The sequence below is a fragment of the Planococcus citri genome, chromosome 5 (assembly GCF_950023065.1).
Source record: "Planococcus citri chromosome 5, ihPlaCitr1.1, whole genome shotgun sequence".
Classification (NCBI taxonomy): Eukaryota; Metazoa; Arthropoda; class Insecta; order Hemiptera; family Pseudococcidae; genus Planococcus; species Planococcus citri.
In genome coordinates this window covers 15997300-16016001 of record NC_088681.1, presented here as the reverse complement: position 1 = coordinate 16016001, position 18702 = coordinate 15997300, and the positions used below count along the sequence as shown (strand labels likewise).

Here is an 18702-nt window from a genome sequence, read left to right as displayed (position 1 = left end):
TCCTGAGCCTAGAGTAGGTACACTCTTATGTGCGCTTTCACGTCGTATACTAGTTCGGAATTTATAATAATTAAAGGAGTCGTAACGTATGTAGATGCAGAGAGCTCTACTATACGTACGTATACGATATTTTAACTAGAAGAAGAAGAAGTAGAAGAAGAAAAAAGAGAAAATTTGAAACAATGGTCAGCTTTAAAATTTTTGTGCATGCCAAATAGACTCTATATACCTACACATGTAGATACCTAGGTAGACATGACGAAGACGAAGGTGGTCGTGTGTACCTGTAGTACATACTATAATACGAGAACAGGACGCGTGTTATGAATACGTTGGCCATTATGAGAGCCCGGTGACGGGGGAGGGGCGGGGGGCGCGGACGCCGGACGACGCGACCGGCAGCCGTGGCATCGCGTCGCACATTACACTCATGTGAACTTGACCAACGTCTATGAAAATGAATTGGAATTTCTCTTTCACTCGATATGTATACTAAATTATAATTAAAACTTGAACCGATCATAAGTGCTAATTAGTGATGATTCGTTTTCCATTGTCGAGAGATGTTCGCGCGTTCGTACGCTGCTTTTTTGTGCGAATAAACGAACGAATTTGTTTCTCGTATGGTAATGCTATATAGCTAACCTATACAACGAGTAGAAAAAAAAATTATAATAAGGATCGTACGAAAAAGTGAAATTATCCGAATTAGCGTTCTAGTTATGGTAAGAAATGTTTTCATTATTTGTGTAAGTGTGTTAAATTTTTTACTTATTTGTTTCGGCTTCGGGTGCTCTCAGTTTGTTTGTTTTTGTTGAAAACCTACGAACTATTGTGTATTATGAGACTGGGCTACACACGTCGTATATACGAGAAAATACAACATAGGTATTTTTTTTTTTTTTTCAAATGATCCATCAATAATATCTAGTGACCATGATGACCATGTAACGTGGTACTCAGAGATGAAAAAATTTCTTGCTAATAAAATTTAATATCCCCTCGCAGCTTCGGAGGTTCAGGTTTCTCTCTAGTATATACATACAAACGCTTCAAACAAGGCAAAAATTACCTTAGCTGTGTGCCGAATAGGTGAAGAAGAAGAAGAAGAAAAAAAGACCTATGATTAGAGTCGAGACGTTGTCTTATTAAAAGCGATACACGTAAACCTATCCTATCCAATCCTATCCCACATATAGGTACGAGTGTTATTTAATTTTCATAAACGACTCGTAAATCGAAATCTATTAATCTGATGGCTGGCGTGTACCTTTATGTAGGTACAACACACTACACACACTGTCAACATTCTTAGGTTACATTTTCAATGATGATGAGTAGGTACAAGTACCATAATTCTTGCTTAATGTCCGATAAATTTCAATTTCGACCAATAAAACTCGATTAAATATCCACCGAACAGAAAATCATTCTTGGGAAGATTTAAAATCTATCTGAATATTAGAGAAAGTGGTGCTATCTTGAAACATAGAGCTTGGAATGTAGTTCAAAGACCAAACAAAATTACAACGTACCTATCTTCAGTGTGTGTACTATACGATGAACGCAGGACCAGATGCTAATAATTTTCACCTGTCAAGATGATCATTGATATTGGTACCCCCTTGTCAAACGTCGCATCTCGTCGGCTATCGTGTAGTATGATGGGGCCTTTTTTTTTTTTTTTTAATTTTTCGGTGGTATCTGATCTGTTTTAAGTTAGGTGACTACAATGCTCTGGTATATGAGTCATTATTTTGGTGATGAGGAGAATGTCAGGATGAGCCATGGAGTTGATATTTTTATCAGAGTTTTATGAATGGAGTGAGAAAGATGAACGTTTAGTTTCGGTTTAGATTTCATGTTAAAGAACCATCCTATCGAGCAATGAGATCGCGATGTTTTTCCACTCTTCATCACAAGAATATCGTTTGTGATTTTGAAAATTGAATCATTCTGATTGAAAGCTCTATCCTTTAAAAAATGTTTAACGTGTTTGAACTTGAAAAAAAAACTTTCTCAGAAGCTGACTAGAGCTTCTCCGAGTACAGATGAACGTATTTTTCATTTTTTTAGTTTCTTGTGGATACCTACTTATTTGCAGATACCGAACAAATCGCGATTCCAAGCAAAATTTTCAGATGACAACTGATGTGAGATTGAATTATTTACGACTTTCGTTCGGTGCAATATTGTCTTAAGTCTTATTTTCTGCCAGAAATGCCAAAAAATCTCGATTATTATCAAAATTGCCAAAAAGTGTCGTTTTTTGTAAAAAATTGCGAAAAATGGTCACTTTTTTGCAAAAAAATCCCAAGATGTTTCATTTTTTTTCAAAAGTTACCGAAGTCTTGTTTTTTTTTTGCCAGAAATCGCCGAGAATTCTTAAAATGCCTATCTTTTTTTAAAACCAAATATACCTAATGCCAATGAGTTTCACTTTTTTGACAAAAATTTGCAACAAATAAACCACCTTTCTGGCGACTTTTTTTAAGATTCAAAATTGACGCGAATTCTCGCATTTTACGAACACCTAAATTGTTGTCACTTCTGACTTCTTTGCTAAAAACTTTTGAAAAGTTTCAGTCTGTTTATCAAAAATATCAAAAAGTCTCAAGTTTTGTCAAAAATGTTAAAAAGTCTTATTTCTTGCCGAAAATTGCTAAAATTTTTCGCTTTTTGGCAAAAAATGCCACAAAATTTTACTTTTATTCCAAGGTTGAGTTTTGCTTTCTGTCAAATACTGCACATAGTTCTAAATTTTTGCCAAAAATTGTCAAAATTTGTCAAGAATTGCCAAAATTGTCAAGAATTGACAAAATTGTCAAAAACTGACAAAATTATAAAGAACTGTCAAACTTGTCAAAACCCGCGTAGCACTGACGAGATCGTCAGTGGCCTCGACAAAAGTATCGACATGATTTTACATGACTGTTGATTGAAAAAAGTCAGAATATTATCCACAAAGGGGTTAATCTAATAACGTTTAAGATAATTGATTAAAAATTGACACTAAATTTCAAAAACTATGACGAAAATGCTGATGGTCGTCATTGTTGTCTACATTTGTATCTACAGTCATGTGCAATATTTCGATATATTGTAGATACCTTTGTAGACCCATCATCGATATCGAAATTCAGGTCGTCTTGTCGATCCGAAGTTGATGTCGACTATAAGATCGACAAAATCATCTACAAAATTTTGATCTTGTATAGTTACTTTTGTCGATCTAATAATTGTCATCAACTTTGGCATCGGCAAGACGACCTGAATTTCGATATCGATTAGAGGGTCTACAAAAGTATCTACAAAATGTCGTCATCGAGTAGATACTTCTGTAGATCTTGTAATCGACATCAATCAACAGGTTAATATTTATGAAGAAGTTGATGTCGATTACAAGATCTATAAAATATTTTTAGAAATTTCGAAGTGTTGCCGACTCATTTGTTGATGTCTAAGTCGATAATATAATAAGACAAATTTTCTAAGTCCAGAATAAGATGGACTGAATATCCTTTTAAGGCCTCTTCATTCAACAGCGGCAATGGTCTAGTGGTTAGAGATCGCGAATAGTACAGTGGCGACCTGGGTTCGATCCCTACCCAGGGCAAGTTTTTTTCTTCGAAAAAATTTTTTTAGGGTGAAATATTTTTGAGAATAATTTTACTCGAATCAAAAAAAGAGTTTTGGGCACATTTCGCACATTTTCAACCAAAATTTGCCTTTTTACACTCGAACAAATGACATCAATGTCGAGACCATGTCGAGACAAAAAATGAAGGAAGACGATAGTCGATTTTGATATCGACTTCTCACTCGTCATGTATCGACACTGGCATCTACAAATGTCGTGTCGACAAGTGACGGATTAGAGACCTCGTCTATTCCATCGACTTTGGAATCGCTTGTGCTACGCGGGAAACTGCCAAAATTGTCAAAAAAAACTGCCAGAATTGCCTAAAATTGCCAAAATGGTCAAAAAGTATGTCTTCTTACCAAAAAGTTCCCAAATACTAAGCTTTTTGCAAAAATTGTCAATGTTATTGTCAAAATTTGCCAAAAATTGCCAAAATTGTCAAAAACTGACAAAATTATAAAGAACTGTCAAACTTGTCAAAAACTGCCAAAATTGTCAAAAAAACTGCCAGAATTGCCTAAAATTGCCAAAATGGTCAAAAAGTATGTCTTCTTACCAAAAAGTTTCCAAATACTTTTGCTTTTTGCAAACATTGTCAAAGTTATTGTCAAAGTTTGTCAAGAATTGCCAAAACTGTCAAAAACTGACAAAATTGTAAAGAACTGAACAAATTGTCAAGAACTGGAAAAATTGTCAAAAAAATGACAAAATTGTTATAAAAAACTGCCAAAAGTGTCCAAAATTGCCAAAATGGTCTAAAAGTATGTCTTCTTACCAAAAATATTCCAAATACTTTTGCTTTTTGCAAAAATTGTCAAAGTTATTGTCAAAGTTTGTCAAGAATTGCCAAAACTGTCAAAAACTGACAAAATTGTAAAGAACTGAAAAAAATTGTCAAGAACTGGAACAATTGTCAAAAAAATGGCAAATTTGTCAAAAAAAACTGCCAAAAGTGTTCAAAATTGCCAAAATGGTCTAAAAGTATGTCTTCTTACCAAAAATATTCCAAATACTTTTGCTTTTTGCAAAAATTGTCAAAGTTATTGTCAAAGTTTGTCAAGAATTGCCACAATTGTCAAAAACGGTCAGAAATGTCAAAAAATTGCCCAAAAACGGCCAAAATTGTCAAAAACCCTGCCAAAATTGTCTAAAATTGCCAAAATGGTCAAAAAAAATGTCTTCTTACCAAAAAGTTGCCAAATACTTTTGCTTTTTGCAAAAATTGTCAATGTTATTGACAAAATTTGCCAAAATTTGCCAAAATTGTCAAAAACTGACAAAATTGTTAAGAATTGTCAAAATTGTCAAAAAATGCCAAAATTGTCAAAAATTGCCAAAATGGTCAGAAAGTATGTCTTCATACCAAAAAGTGTCCAAATACTTTTGCTTTTTCCAAAAATATTCAAAGTTATTGTCAAAATTTGCCAAAAATTGCCAAAATTGTCAAAAACTGACAAAATTGTCAAGAATTGCCAAAATTGTCAAGAATTGTCAAAATTGTCAAGAATTGACAAAATTGTCAAAAACTGACAAAATTATAAAAAACTGTCAAACTTGTCAAAAACTGCCAAAATTGTCTAAAACTGCCAAAATGGTCAAAAAAATGTCTTTTTACCAAAAAGTTGCCAAATACTTTTGCTTTTTGCAAAAATTGTCAATGTTATTGTCAAAATTTGCCTAAAATTGCCAAAATTGTCAAAAACTGACAAAATTGTTAAGAACTGACAAAATTGTCAAGAACTGTCAAAATTGTCAAAAAATGCCAAAATTGTCAAAATTGTGAGAAAGTATGTCTTCTCAAAAAGTTTCCAAATACTTTTGCTTTTCCAAAAATTGTCAAATTTATTGTCAAAAATTGTCAAATTTATTTTCAAAATTTGCCAAAAATTGCCAAAATTGTCAAAAACTGTCAAAATTGTCAAAAAATTGCCAAAATTGTAAGAAATTTTCAAAATTGTCAAAAAACTGCCAAAATTGTCAAAAAAACTGCCAAAATTGTCCAAAATGCCCAAAATGGTCAAAAAAATATGTCTTCTTACCAAAAAGTTGCCAAGTATTTTTGCTTTTTGCAAAAATTTTCAATGTTATCGTCAAAATTTGCCAAGAATTCCAAAATTGTGGAAACTGACAAAATTGTGGAAACTGACAAAATTGTCAAGAACTGACAAAATTGTCAAGAACTGACATAATTGTCAAAAACTGCCAAAATTGTCAAAAATTGCCAAAATGGTCAAAAAGTATGTCTTTTTACCAAAAAGTTGCCAAATACTTTTGCTTTTTGCAAAAATTTTCAATGTTATTGCAATCGAATTTCATTATTAAATTTTGATTAGAATTTTTCTTTTCTTTTAAATATCTTCTGTTTTTTGTGATTTTTTGAACATCAAAATATTGTGATCACGTTTTTGTAACTTTTTTGGTAATGTTTTGGTCACTTTTTCAAAATTTCTTTGGCTACCAAATAGTTTTTTTTTTGTTGAAATAATTCAAGTTCTAGCCTAATGTGTTTTTTTTGTTACTTTATTTTTGCAATTTTTGACAAATTTTATCGATATAATTTTTTACTGATTTACGGTGTTTTTATTTCATGCTTCTATTATGAATTTTTCAACAAACTTTGTTGAATTTTGCTGAAATATTATTATCGTACTTTTTGGTATTTTTCAGTGATTTTAATTTCTTTTAAAGGGGTTTTTTATATTATTTGAACACATTTTAACAATGTTTTAGGAATTTTTCGTACAACTTTCATTATATATATTTAAAAAAAAATAATTTTCATGTTTTTTACGTTTTAAAGTCAGTTTTACATCATGAAATTATATACATAAAATAAACTTTTGATGATGATGATGATGGTTTTGCTGTACTTTAAAACTGAATTGGTATTTTGGCAATTTTTCTTTGCTACAACTGATTTTTCATCTGTCATTAACGAATTTTCATAAATCTTCCCAAGTATTTTCACGAAGTTGTTAGTTTTTTAAAATGATTTTTAACCAATTTTGAAGAAATTTCTCGCTTTTTTGAGTAGGTATTTTAAGTAAATAATTACAAAAAATTCAGCCCAATTTTCAATTATTTTCTCCAATTCTTGTCGAAACAGTAATTTCTATGTTGACTTTTACAATTTCGGGAATACTTGTAACTTTTCATCGCTTTTCCCCATCGTAAAAAATCTCATGTTGAGTATAATACTCGAGACATGAAGCTATCTTGTCTTATACACTATTATTCATGTTCCTGGCCTATCCTCCTTATATTTATTCTGTGAATAAAAAATAGGAGAAGCTGCAGGAAGGGGGAACGATACGTATCAAAAAATTGATCATTTTAATTTTCACTCCTTCTCTTATTTAAAATTCAATTTCATGGTACTAGAGAACCGGAATATTCTCCCATTCACGATGGAAAAATACAGCGATACGATCGAAAAAAATTGATCACGTTGTTGTATCGTAAAATTTATACTTTATCGACCAAATAATACGATAGGTAGGAAGCTACGAGCCGAATTTTTTTTATCTATAGACGACTCGAAAAAAATGAAAGTCACGAGTCAATGAGTTCGACTTGTATAACGAAACCCTATACTTTATTGTGCATTTGACACCTCTTATCCTAAAATTCGGCATGAGGAGTGAAATTAACTACCTATTTACAAAGTAGGATGTGTGGCCTGATCAGAAATTATGACCATTGACGTGGATTTAATTCTTTTTTCTTTCATGAATGGTTTTTTCGACCCCCCTCCCATTCTCCTCCTTCATGCCTCACTCGTGTCAAGTTCATAGAAACAATTTTGAATTAAATTTTTCGGATTTTTGTTCGAAGTTTTTAGACCAATGAAACGAACACAAAGTGGTATGAATTAAATGTACCCAGCTGAAAAAATTCTACACCTTTCCCCTCCCATCCCAACAGCATCTCGATCGAATGATATCTGCCTCATCTAATCTCGTCTACGTCTTGCCTACCTAGTACCTATGCCTTTAGTCGTACGATGACGTCACACCGTCGCAATTTCCGTTTCAATGAAACAAGAAAGGGAAAAAGTTTCACACAAGTCTCATTACCCAGACCAAAAGCCGCCGCCATCGCTATGCATCGCGTCTTGCGTCCGTCCGAAGACGAAGACAAGTGAAAGGGGGGATCGTATTTGTAACGAGCCCACACGGGTGCACTTCATTCAAAATACCAATAATTGGTATAACATTAACGAGTTTATGATTCGGAATTGAAATTATAACAGGAGTAGTGGTATACGTACTACTCGTAGAATGGATAGGTATATAGGTAGTACTCTGCAGGACCAGTTTGCTGTATAGTCAAATTAGAGAGTAGAACGTCCAAGCTTTTTCCATCCATACGTATACGCGGTTGAAAAAATTTTGTCGATTCGACTGCATCAGCGCGAGAGGAGAGGAACCAGCGAGTTTCGGCAATTGATACGAAATTTACATAAATAGTCTAATTCAGTAAAATATTCGCATGCTTTGATCGTAACAGTTATACTCGAATATAAGGTTAGCGTACATATAACAAAAACTTAAGGGGATTATAACTGGTTAGCTACAGGTCTAGGTCAAAAGCCCTAAAGACTCGAGTCGAATGCGCAGAGAAGCTACACATGTGCGAGCAAAGCCCGAGCAACGATAATTCGCATTCGCAACAATGAAATTTTCATTATACTTACTCTTGCTCTTGCTCTTGGTAGCCTATATTATTATAAGTTTAATTATGTGAAAAAAATTTCTTCGTAGAGGATTATAATGCATCTCATATTATGAGGTATGCGGAGCTGCATAATTTATTACATTTCTATTATACGTACCTACGTTTAGCCAGATTTGCTCTTTTTTTTTTTGTGAACTGCTGAGGAAACGAAGAGAGGTATTATTGTTGATGATAATTATAAAATTCCATCGAGAATGTCTGATACGTGTGCTCGGCTCGAGCTAGACGAGTGTCGGAGACGAAATGAAAAAAATTGGCATTAAGAGAGAAATTTTACTATTGTTTGATGACCCACTGAGAACAGCCTTGGAGTAATTTGAGCTAGACGAATGAGATTTTTAAGCAGATCAAATAAACTTTTATGTGTACTGAAAGAGCTCGATAATATGAAATTTAGCCTCAGACTTGGAACAATCCTTTGATTAGTATTTTAATGGAATTTGAAACCAGCAATTTTTAAGGCTCATTTTGTAAATTTTTCGTCCTAGGAGTAGGTACCCAATTAAATTGTGAAGATTTGGTGTAAATTGCTCTTCTGCTCCTCCTTCATTTTGAACATTGGAGAAGTTTCAAAAATAGGTGAAGCTAATGACTCGAAGAGGTAGGGATCTCAATTGGCAAGAAATTTTTTGATCCGGATAAGCTAAATCAAAAGAGAATGCATGAATTCGTCACCAGCCAAAATTTCAGTTGCTATAAAGTCATTTTTCGATTTTTGGTGAAGTTTTTGAAAGTCGAATTATATGTAGAGTTGGAAAAAAATGGGGAGGGGGAGGACAAAATCTCAGAAAATTGACCTAGAAAGCTAAAATTTGGTCTGTATCTATCCCATTTTTGGCCTCCCGAGAGTAGATTAGAAACGGTTTTGAATTGTTTTGAACAGTTCTGGAGTCTCTAGCGGATTTTTGAAAGTTGGAATTTCCACAAAAATTCACTTTATACCATAATTTTATCCTGTTGAGATTTCCAAAATGGGTTTCTACCCATTCAGAATCATTTTTTTTCTCAAATTTTTAACTAAAAAATCGCTAAAGAAGCATAAGCTTCCGAACTGGCAGAAACCAATTTTAGAGAATTCGACTCAGAATGATGAAATTAGCGTCTAAAGTAAATTTTAGCATTTCAACCTCAGTTTGGGTAAAATTTAGTGAACATTTGAACTTTCAAAAACCTGCTTGAGGATCCAGAACTGCTCAAAATAGTTCGAAACTGTTTTTAATCGGTTCTGGGGCTTGATGTACCAATTTCAGCTCAATGGTAGATCAACCCGCCAGACATTTTTTTTTCTCATTTTAGGACCGAATTGGATTTTTGAAAATTCACCAAAATCGAAAAATGTACTTGAACATCTGACATTTTGGCTGGGGAGTGGGGATGTATTTTCGATAATGTTTAAAAATGATGCCTCAGCCGATCAAATTTTTCGAGATTTTTTTCAAAACGGGAAAATTCAAAATTCCATCGTAGACTCTAGAATGGCTCGAAACCACCATCAATCGATTCAGGTGGTCGAAAATATCATAAATAGCGGATAGAACAATTTTTTATTTTCTACATGATTCAATTTGTGATTTTTTTTTCAACAAAAAATTGATCAAAATTTAAATCAGGCAGTAGACGATAAATCAGCTAAAACAGCTGTTACCCCCTCTAAAATTTTCTCTGTGACCCATGATGATGTTATTAACATTCTAAAAATCATCCAAAACTCCAATTGGCAAAACCTATGGAACTCAAACAAATCACAAACTATTTACCCACAAAAAAACAATCCTCCCTTGGAAGCACCTTAGTCACCTAAATAGATCATAAGAAATCATAATCACCCGCCTCAGAATTGGTCAGCATACCAAATCAACCCACAGCCATTTATACACCAAAGCTCCTAAATCCACCTGTCAATTCTGTAATTCTGAAATAATCTCCACTCAACACCTTCTATTCTATTGTCCCTTCCTCAAAACAAAACGTCAATCCTTAAACATTTCAGACCTCAACCCTACAATTCCTGACAATATCAAGCAGATGGAAAAAATTCTTAAATACATCAAAGAAATCAATCTTTCAAACCAAATATAGACTAACCCCTCGAAACTGGGCGTAAAAATCCTGGCAATTATACACGCCCAGTAAGTATAAAAAAAAATGTCAAAAAAAAATTTTTAAATCTCTCAAAAATTAAAACATGAAATTCAGCTGCTGAAATTTGATCTGCTGACGTAATTTTGTATGCTCTTTGGATTTTCTTATATCCCTGTTTAAATGTATAATGGAAATGCTAAAACTAGCCAAAAATGTTCTAAAAAGGCGATGAAAGTGACTGAAAATTTCGTAAAATTACGTAGAATAAAATCTTTATTAATAAGTTATATCTTCATAAGGACTGCCAGAATTTTTTTTTGTTGCTTAAAATATTACACGAGTTAACAAAGTTTTCAAAAAATGTGGGGAAAATCTCAGAAACTGACGAAAAATGTATAAAAAAATCCGTTCAGTTGAGCTTTTTACATAAAAATTATTTTTTTTATGCCAAAAATATTGAAAAAAAAATTTAAAAACCATAAAAAAATGTCCAAAAAACTGAAAAACTGTTCAAAATGATGTAAAAATGGCTTAAAATGTCATAAAAATAATTGTTACAAAAAACGTCAAAGTTGCTAAAAGCACAAATTGATTGAGAAATTTAAACAAATGATCACTGAAGTTGTCAAAATTTTATGAAAATTGCTTCAAATAGTACAAGAATTGTAAAAATTGTTGAAAATGTCTCAAAAATTTATTGAAGAATTTATAGAGTTTATTCAAAAATTGTATTCAAGTCGTTTTGGAGCCTCCAGCAACTTTTTGAAAATAACTGAAGCCTCCAGTAGATTTTTGAAAATTGAAACTTCTCCAAAATTTCATAAAACGGAGATGGAAAGCCGAAATTTACTTCGCAATCCAAGTTTGACAACCTCTGAAGACGACTTCAGGTGGGTTCAAGTCATTTCGGAGCATCCAGCGACTTTTTAAAAATTACTAGAGTCTCCACCAGATTTTTGAAACTTGAAATTCCCACAACATTTTATGAAATGGAGTTGGGAAGCCGAAATTTATTCTGCAAACTAATTTCAATACGCTACAAAGTCAACTGCAGGTGGATTTCAAATCGTTTTGGAGGCTCCAGCGACTTTTTGAAAATTACTGGAGCCTCCAGTAGCATTTTGAAACTTGACATCTCTCAAAATTTCATCAAATGAAGATGGGAGAGCCGAAATTCATTCTGCAAACTAATTTCAATACGGTACGAAGTCAACTGGTGGTGGATTTCAAGTCGTTTTGGAGCCTCCAGCGACTTTTTGAAAGGTTGTATGGCGTTTTTTGGAAAATTGAAATTTAAACAGTAGCTAGAAGCTTCAAAACTATTTGAAACCACCATGTAGTTGACTTCATGTCGTATTGAAAATAGTTTGCGAAATAAATCTCGGCTTTCCATCTCCGTTTGATGAAATTTTGGAGAAATTTTGAGTTTCAAAAATCTACTGGAGGCTCCAGTAATTTTCAAAAACGTGCTGGAGGCTCCAGTAATTTTCAAAAACGTGCTGGAGGCTCCAAAACGATTTTAAATCCATCTGCAGTTGACTTCGTAGCGTATTGAAATTAGTTTGCAGAGTAAATTTCGGCTTTCCATCTCCGTTTGATGACATTTTGCGGGAATTTCGGATTTTAAAAAATCTGCTGAAGGCTCCAGAACTGCTCAAAACGGGTTGAAACAGTTTCCAATCGAGGAGCCTCCAGTACATTTTTGAAACATGAAATTTCCACAAAAATTCATCAAAAGCAGTTTGGAAAGATAAATTTCATTCTGTAAACTAATTTCAATACGCTAGGGAGTCAACTGCACGTAGATTTCAAGTCATTTTGGAGCCTCCAGCGACTTTTCAAAAATTCCTAGTGCCTCCTCCAGATTTTAAAAACTTAAAATTTCATAAAAAGCAGTTGGAAAGCTAAAATTCACTCTGTAAACTAATTTTCAATACGCTATGAAATCGACTACCGGTTGATTTCAAGTCGTTTTGGAGCCTCCAGCGACTTTTTGGAAATTACCGGAGCCTCCAGCAGAGTTTTCAATGCTCGAAATTTCCATAAAATTCTGCCAAACGGAGACATTTCATTTTTGACATTATTCTGAGGTAGATCGCAGGTAGTTTCAATCAGTTTTGTAGTCTCCGGCAGATTTTTAGAAACTTCTGTTTTTCAAAAAGTGCCACAAAATCTATCCGAATCAACTTTCGGCTTTTCTACTCCATTTAAGGAAATTTTGTAGAAATTGCAAGTTTCAAAAATTTACTGGAGACTCCAGTAATGTCCAAAAACTCGCTGAAGGCTCCAAAACGACTTGTAAGTTGTAATCTACTTGCAGTCGACTCCTTAGCGTATTGAAATTAGTTTTCAGAATGAATTTCAGGTTTCCAACTTCACTTGATGAAATTTTGTGGGAATTTCAAGTTTCAAAAATCTGCTGCAGGCTCCAGAACTGCTCAAAACGGGTTGAAACAGTTTCCAATCGATTTCGCATGTCGAAAATAGAGTATATCCCAAATTTCAGTTTTCTTGGTCAATTTGGTAAAATTTTGATTTTTTCCCTCATTTTTGGCCTAAATTCGATTTTCAAAAATTCACCAAAAATCGAAAAACGCACTTTAGCACTTGAAATTTTGAAAGGTGATGGATTTTTGCCTGATCTTTCGATCTACGTTTGTACCGTTTGAAAAATTTCGTGCAAGTCCTATTTTGGAACGCAAAATCTGCGATTTCGGCTGACCTGTCAATCAAAATGGCCGCCATTTTGTAAGTAGAGCCACTTTTTTTTAGGGCAAAGGCTAAAAATGTTCCTCACGACTCCCCCTTTAAGAAAAAAGTTGCCCCGGATGATCGGTAGGGGGTGGAGGTGATCCTTATGCGGGCCTCCCCACTAAATATCATTTGTGGCAAAATAATTTTTCATTTCTCATTTCTCATCAACTTTGTCATATCGAATCAGAGTTTTTCAGTTTGCTCGAAAGTAAGCAAAAATCAAATTTTTAGTAACCTAAAACTATTTTCACACCTTTGAGGGGGGAGGGGGGAGCGATCTGAAGTGAAAAGTATTGGAAAAATTGAAATTGGCCAGAATGTGATGAAATTTGGTTTTGAGGAATCAAAATTTGGCGAAAAATTATTTTTTTTTTCAATTTCACAAAAAAATCTGTTTTAAAAGTATCACTGCTTCCCTGATTTAAAAAAAAATAAATAAAAAACTATTTTTGTGTCTAAAAAGTAAAAATAGAAAAAATTAATCTCGGAAGCTGAAATTTTGGTTACGAGTGTTTTAAAAACATGCTTTTTTAGAGCTATACGTTCGATGTCGTTCCTTGGTCAGCATTTTCAAAATCAATTTCTTTTTTAAAAATTGGAAAACCATTGATTTTTTCGAAAAAAATTACAACTAATTTTGCGTGTAAAATTCCAAGAAAATTTTGCTCTTATCAGAGGCGTTTAAATTTTGAAATAGAGTTCGGGCTCGATTCTCTGAGGCATGCTTTTTAAGCCCCCCTCCCTCTGTCAAAATAATCCCTCGAAAAGCCGATCAAATATTGATAAAATAGAATAAATTACCAAAAGGTACCCGCAACATTTCACCTTAATCATCAATTCAGCTAGTTTGCAATTCCAAATTTCTAGCCCCAGGATGGGCGCCACCATCGTCTTGTAAACAATCATGTATTCTCGTTTCGAATCGAATTTTCACGCTTTTTTAAACGCTCTTGTATCTGGGCACTGGGCGTTTTATGTACTTATTCAAATTAAACTGCATCGAATAGGTGTAAAATCAATCGAACACGGAAAGGAAACACGTTGCATGTATTTTGCATCGTCTATATCGCCTCGTTTCGTACCCAAACTGTGAATTTTGTCGAGAAACGAGCAACTTGCATATCGTACGAGAGTTACTAGGGAGCCCTACCTTTAAACACGAGGCCTGGACATGGACAAGTTTCAGTGCCTCGGGTATAAGCAGCGCCATGCAGTCTGCTTGAATTTTCCCACACTTTACATAAGTACTTTTCGTATTTTATTCGCTTTATAATTGACACCAGGTAGCGAAGGGGAATCGAATCGTGTGCAACTCACATGTTTATAAGAAGAATACGAGTATCGTCTCTCCATTTGTGTAATACTTTTATAACATTAATTTTTGAAACGTTTTCTAACTGGTTTGCTTTGCGAGGATTATTGTCATACTGCAATCAGACGGTGTGTGGGGCATTTCCTCTCAGCTCTTCTTCTTGCGGTTTATTACGATGAATTTTTAAATAGTCGTAAAATTTTTTTACAATTTTTTTTCCTTCTTTTTACGATCTATGCGCTTCGTACATATACGACTAAAGTCGATTTTTTTCTTTCTTTGATAATACGAGATCTGGAATCGAGTATAAAATCATTTGTCTGGGTAAGGATGACGAAGATGGAAAAAAAATGGTTCTCAGAGAGACAAATTCGTAGAAGAAACGAGTGTAGTTCTCGGCGAAGAATACATATCGGAATGAAAACAATTTTCCATTCGCTTTGTCGCTATATATTTCAGGAAGTATGTACCTGGACACGTGTAAAAAAGTGAAAGTAATCGAGATTAGAAATACTCGGGTATTTTTTTTTTGTCCATGGTTAAAGAATTCCTCGTCATTATACCTACACATAGATGGACATTTGGATTTTTTTTTTTGGAAAAAATTATACCTACATGATCGATGGTGGAGCCCTTCGATAGTCGTACTTTTCGAGATTATCTACGCCGTTGGAACGATTAGTCGATACGTAAGACGTACATACGTATAGTAAACGATCGAACGTGATCATTTGTTCCAATTGCATACGTAATTTTTCATTTTTCCCTGGGACATTACCACTATGGAAACAATGTCAGGGTTAGTCGTTAGAGCGCGTTGCCCTTTCTTAGCCGCTTCCGAAACCGGCTTCTCGTTCCTCCGAGCATCTCTTAACCTCCTCCCAGAATCACGGACCAGATTATACGTACCTCCTGTACACACATTGAGCCATCTTCGGCTTCGGAATCGTGGAGTTCCGAAAGCTAAAAGTTAGTCGCGAGCTCGTAATTGGTGTTGCCGAAACGTTGTGTACGTACTCTCGTTATTGTGTGTAGCCCGGAATCGTGTGTTGAACGTAATTTTTACTCGTATAATGCCGAAATTCGAACTTTGTCTGAATTATGATATGTTTTATTTTTGCGTTTTTACAGACACTTAAAATGTTCTGATACATGCTGCTCGTTTCTGTAAAATGTGCAAACGTTTCCGGGTGATTTTAAATATTTTGATAGTGCTTCACATTCGAATTATCAGTGCTGATTCGCCATTTGATGTTTTGAGAACACCCCGTAAGTGTGGTTTTTATGCGTTTTTTTTTGTTGCATTTTTATCGTTTTTTTGAAAGTTTTTTTCATCGTATGTGTTATTTTTCGTGTGTTTCTTGTTGTTTTCATCGTTAATATTTCGAATTCTTGGGTATTTTTTGGATTTTATTTTTATGTAAAATTCGTTTGGGTTTTACTTTTTTTTTTTTTTTTTTTTTTGAAACCGATATTTTAAAATTGCCTTATAATTTTTACTCTTTAAAAAACAAAAAAAATTAGCTCGTGAGATGACACGAATTTATGGATGTTTGAAGTGGCGAGAGGGGGGAGAGGGATGGGGAGGCGAATTAGTAGGGGAATAGACGCCTTATATACTGCTGAAAAATCCAAATAAGAGAATCGATCGTTTCTTTGTGCTTATTTTGTCAATCTGATTTGCTGAGTAGGTAATTTTGAAAACATAATGTTCTCAATTTGAAAATTCGCCATTTTTTGAGTCATTCAATTCTCAAGATGGGGGAGGGGGAAAGAAGGGAGGTGTAGGAAATAATCTTTTTGTTATATGAAAAATTATTGCTCATGATGTATTTGTCCAGCTGACTAATGAGTATGCATTTTTAATGAAATAGAAATGTACACATACTTATGACTTTAATTTTAGTGCTGCTATTTATTTCCTGTGGCCCTTTTTTTTTCAATTTGTTGGTCAAAAATGGTTTTAAATACCGAACAATTTTTTTCACATGATGAGCTCGATTGAAAATTAGATCACGTTGATCGTTTGTAGTGGTTTTAGCTCCTTCGTGTTCGAATTTAAGATATATTAAGATCTTCATCACTTTTTTTTAAATTTCAAGTACCTACTTACCCATAAAGTGTTTTATTTGATTGATTTTAGACGAGTAATTTTGACTTTTGAGATTTTTATTTTCGATGACAATTTTGAAAGTTTTTGATAAAAATGAACAGATTTAGAAAATTTAGAAAAAATCGCAGGAATTTTGAAACAGATTTCTAAATATTTTCAGAGGATTGTACTTAGTTGATGAATCAGGTTTAGAAGTCTTCAAATTGTTAATTTTGCGCTGATTTAGTGATTTATAGAAAACGGTAGAAAAGACTGAGGATGTGAATTTTCATTTTTTTTGAATCTAGGGGTCCTCAAATTTCCTGATTATTCATTATTATCACTATCAGATAAGGTTCAATGACTGCTTTCAGTTTTAAATCTCAACAGATAATGTATGACTTATTACTTTTACAAACTAGAGACTCTGTAACGTCATTGGAATTTTGATTGTGATTATTTTGGCGCATCTAAGGGGTTCTCAGGGTAGGTTTTCAAGTGAGAAATGAACTTTGTACCCGAAAAATTTTGAACTACTTAATGCTGAAATACGGAAAAAATTACCGTTGAATCGTACGTTGCATAAGTGCAATCTTGATAAATGCTGAGCATTTCCAAGGATGATAGCTCGGACTTTGGAATTGAAGTTGGGCAAAATAATAGTCAAACGTTTTTCATTCCTATTACAAGATCAAATCAATACGATGCATCTGTATAGTTAATTAGTTTTCAATTCCAGAGTCTTGGGAAGGGGGGGGGGGTTAGTTTACAATTGAAGCCTTTTTTTTTCATTTCCAAGTATAAAAATGAGTTTTTTAAGAATCCGAAGCTCGGTGACAGTGTTGCTGATCAATCTGATTTGATGATTTTTGGGGTAAAATTTTGAGCCTTTTCTATTAAATCCATTTTTGTGAAAATTTTATTTCGGAAGGATTCGAATCGGAATTTCCTTACTTTGAGTTTGGAGGAAATGCTCTTTTTAGCTGAGATTTGTGATGGAAATTTCCAGTTTTATTCTCTGCCTTGCTGTGATTGTTTGAAATTGAGGGTTCGAAATTTTCAACTTTTTCGACAAAACTGAGTGGTTAAAGAGAATTGAAATGAAGGCTTATTTTGGAAAAATTGAACACGATTTGAAAAAAAAATATGAAGGAGAGGGGGGGAGGACTTCATACATTCGATCTCAAAAATTGACCAGCCACAGCATTTTTAGCAGATGTTTTCATCATGTGACCAGAGTGTTCATAAATCATGGAAAATGTCATCATTTTTTTAAAAAAGTCGTAAAAATTATGAATTATTTTTAAAAAATTCAAAAATTGATTATATTTTTTAAAAATTTGCAATTTTTTTCAAATAATTGGAATTTTATTTTTCAGAGGTTTGCCTAGAAATGGACAAGGATAGAAATTGATAGGAGAGTCTTGAAACACTTTGAAAAAAGTGTGAAAATTTTATGAAAAAATTCGTAAATTTTCTTTTACATAGCTTAGTCAATTTATAAGATTCCCTCTGAAAGGGTGATTTTGAACCAATTTCGGGACCCCCCTCTCACCCCCCTCTCAAAAAATTCTCTACATCTTCTATGCACCCATCTTCAGAGCCACAAACGTTTTATACTTATCTAAATTTGATTCAGAATTTTTTAAAGTCACGAAAATTGTTGAGAATGTTGCAAATCCAGTTCGAAATTGCCCCTCCTCCCAAAAAAAACAAAGAATGTTTTGAAATATGCCTTGAAAAGTGTTGGATTAGGTACGAAAAATTTTATTTGTAAGTATTCAAGGAGCCTCCTCTCCCTCCTCCTTCCCTTCCTCCTCACTGTTTTACGCCAAAATAAGCGAACCAATTGTTGCCTAAATTACTCGTATACCTCCTTCCCTTCTTCGAGCTTTTCTGTTATTCTCCGAAGAAATTTTTTCAAAAACGTTTACAAAAAAGAAACAAGTCGACTACTTCTGGACCTTTGTATCAACCCTCCCTATTTTCACCCTTCCTCAGCAGAAAAAAAAGCGAATTACTCGTTGCCAAAGTTACATACCCTTTCCTAATTTCCCTTCTTCACCCTTTTTTTTCTTCTGT

At 33.7% G+C, this 18702-nt stretch overlaps 1 protein-coding gene across 2 annotated transcripts in view; it reads left to right on the top strand.

Moving 5' to 3' along the window:
- Positions 1 to 475: 475 nt before the first annotated feature.
- The window catches only part of LOC135847777 (myb-like protein U), a 33902-nt gene continuing 15675 nt past the window's right edge, over positions 476 to 18702 (top strand). Inside the window, exons 1-2 of one of the 2 annotated variants that reach the window (XM_065367477.1) lie at positions 479 to 725; positions 15660 to 15797. In XM_065367477.1, the coding sequence (XP_065223549.1) occupies positions 15701 to 15797 (97 nt within the window). In that variant the 5' untranslated portion in view covers positions 479 to 725; positions 15660 to 15700. Of the gene's footprint in view, positions 726 to 15659; positions 15798 to 18702 lie in introns of both variants that reach the window. The other variant, XM_065367478.1, reaches the window with a different exon arrangement.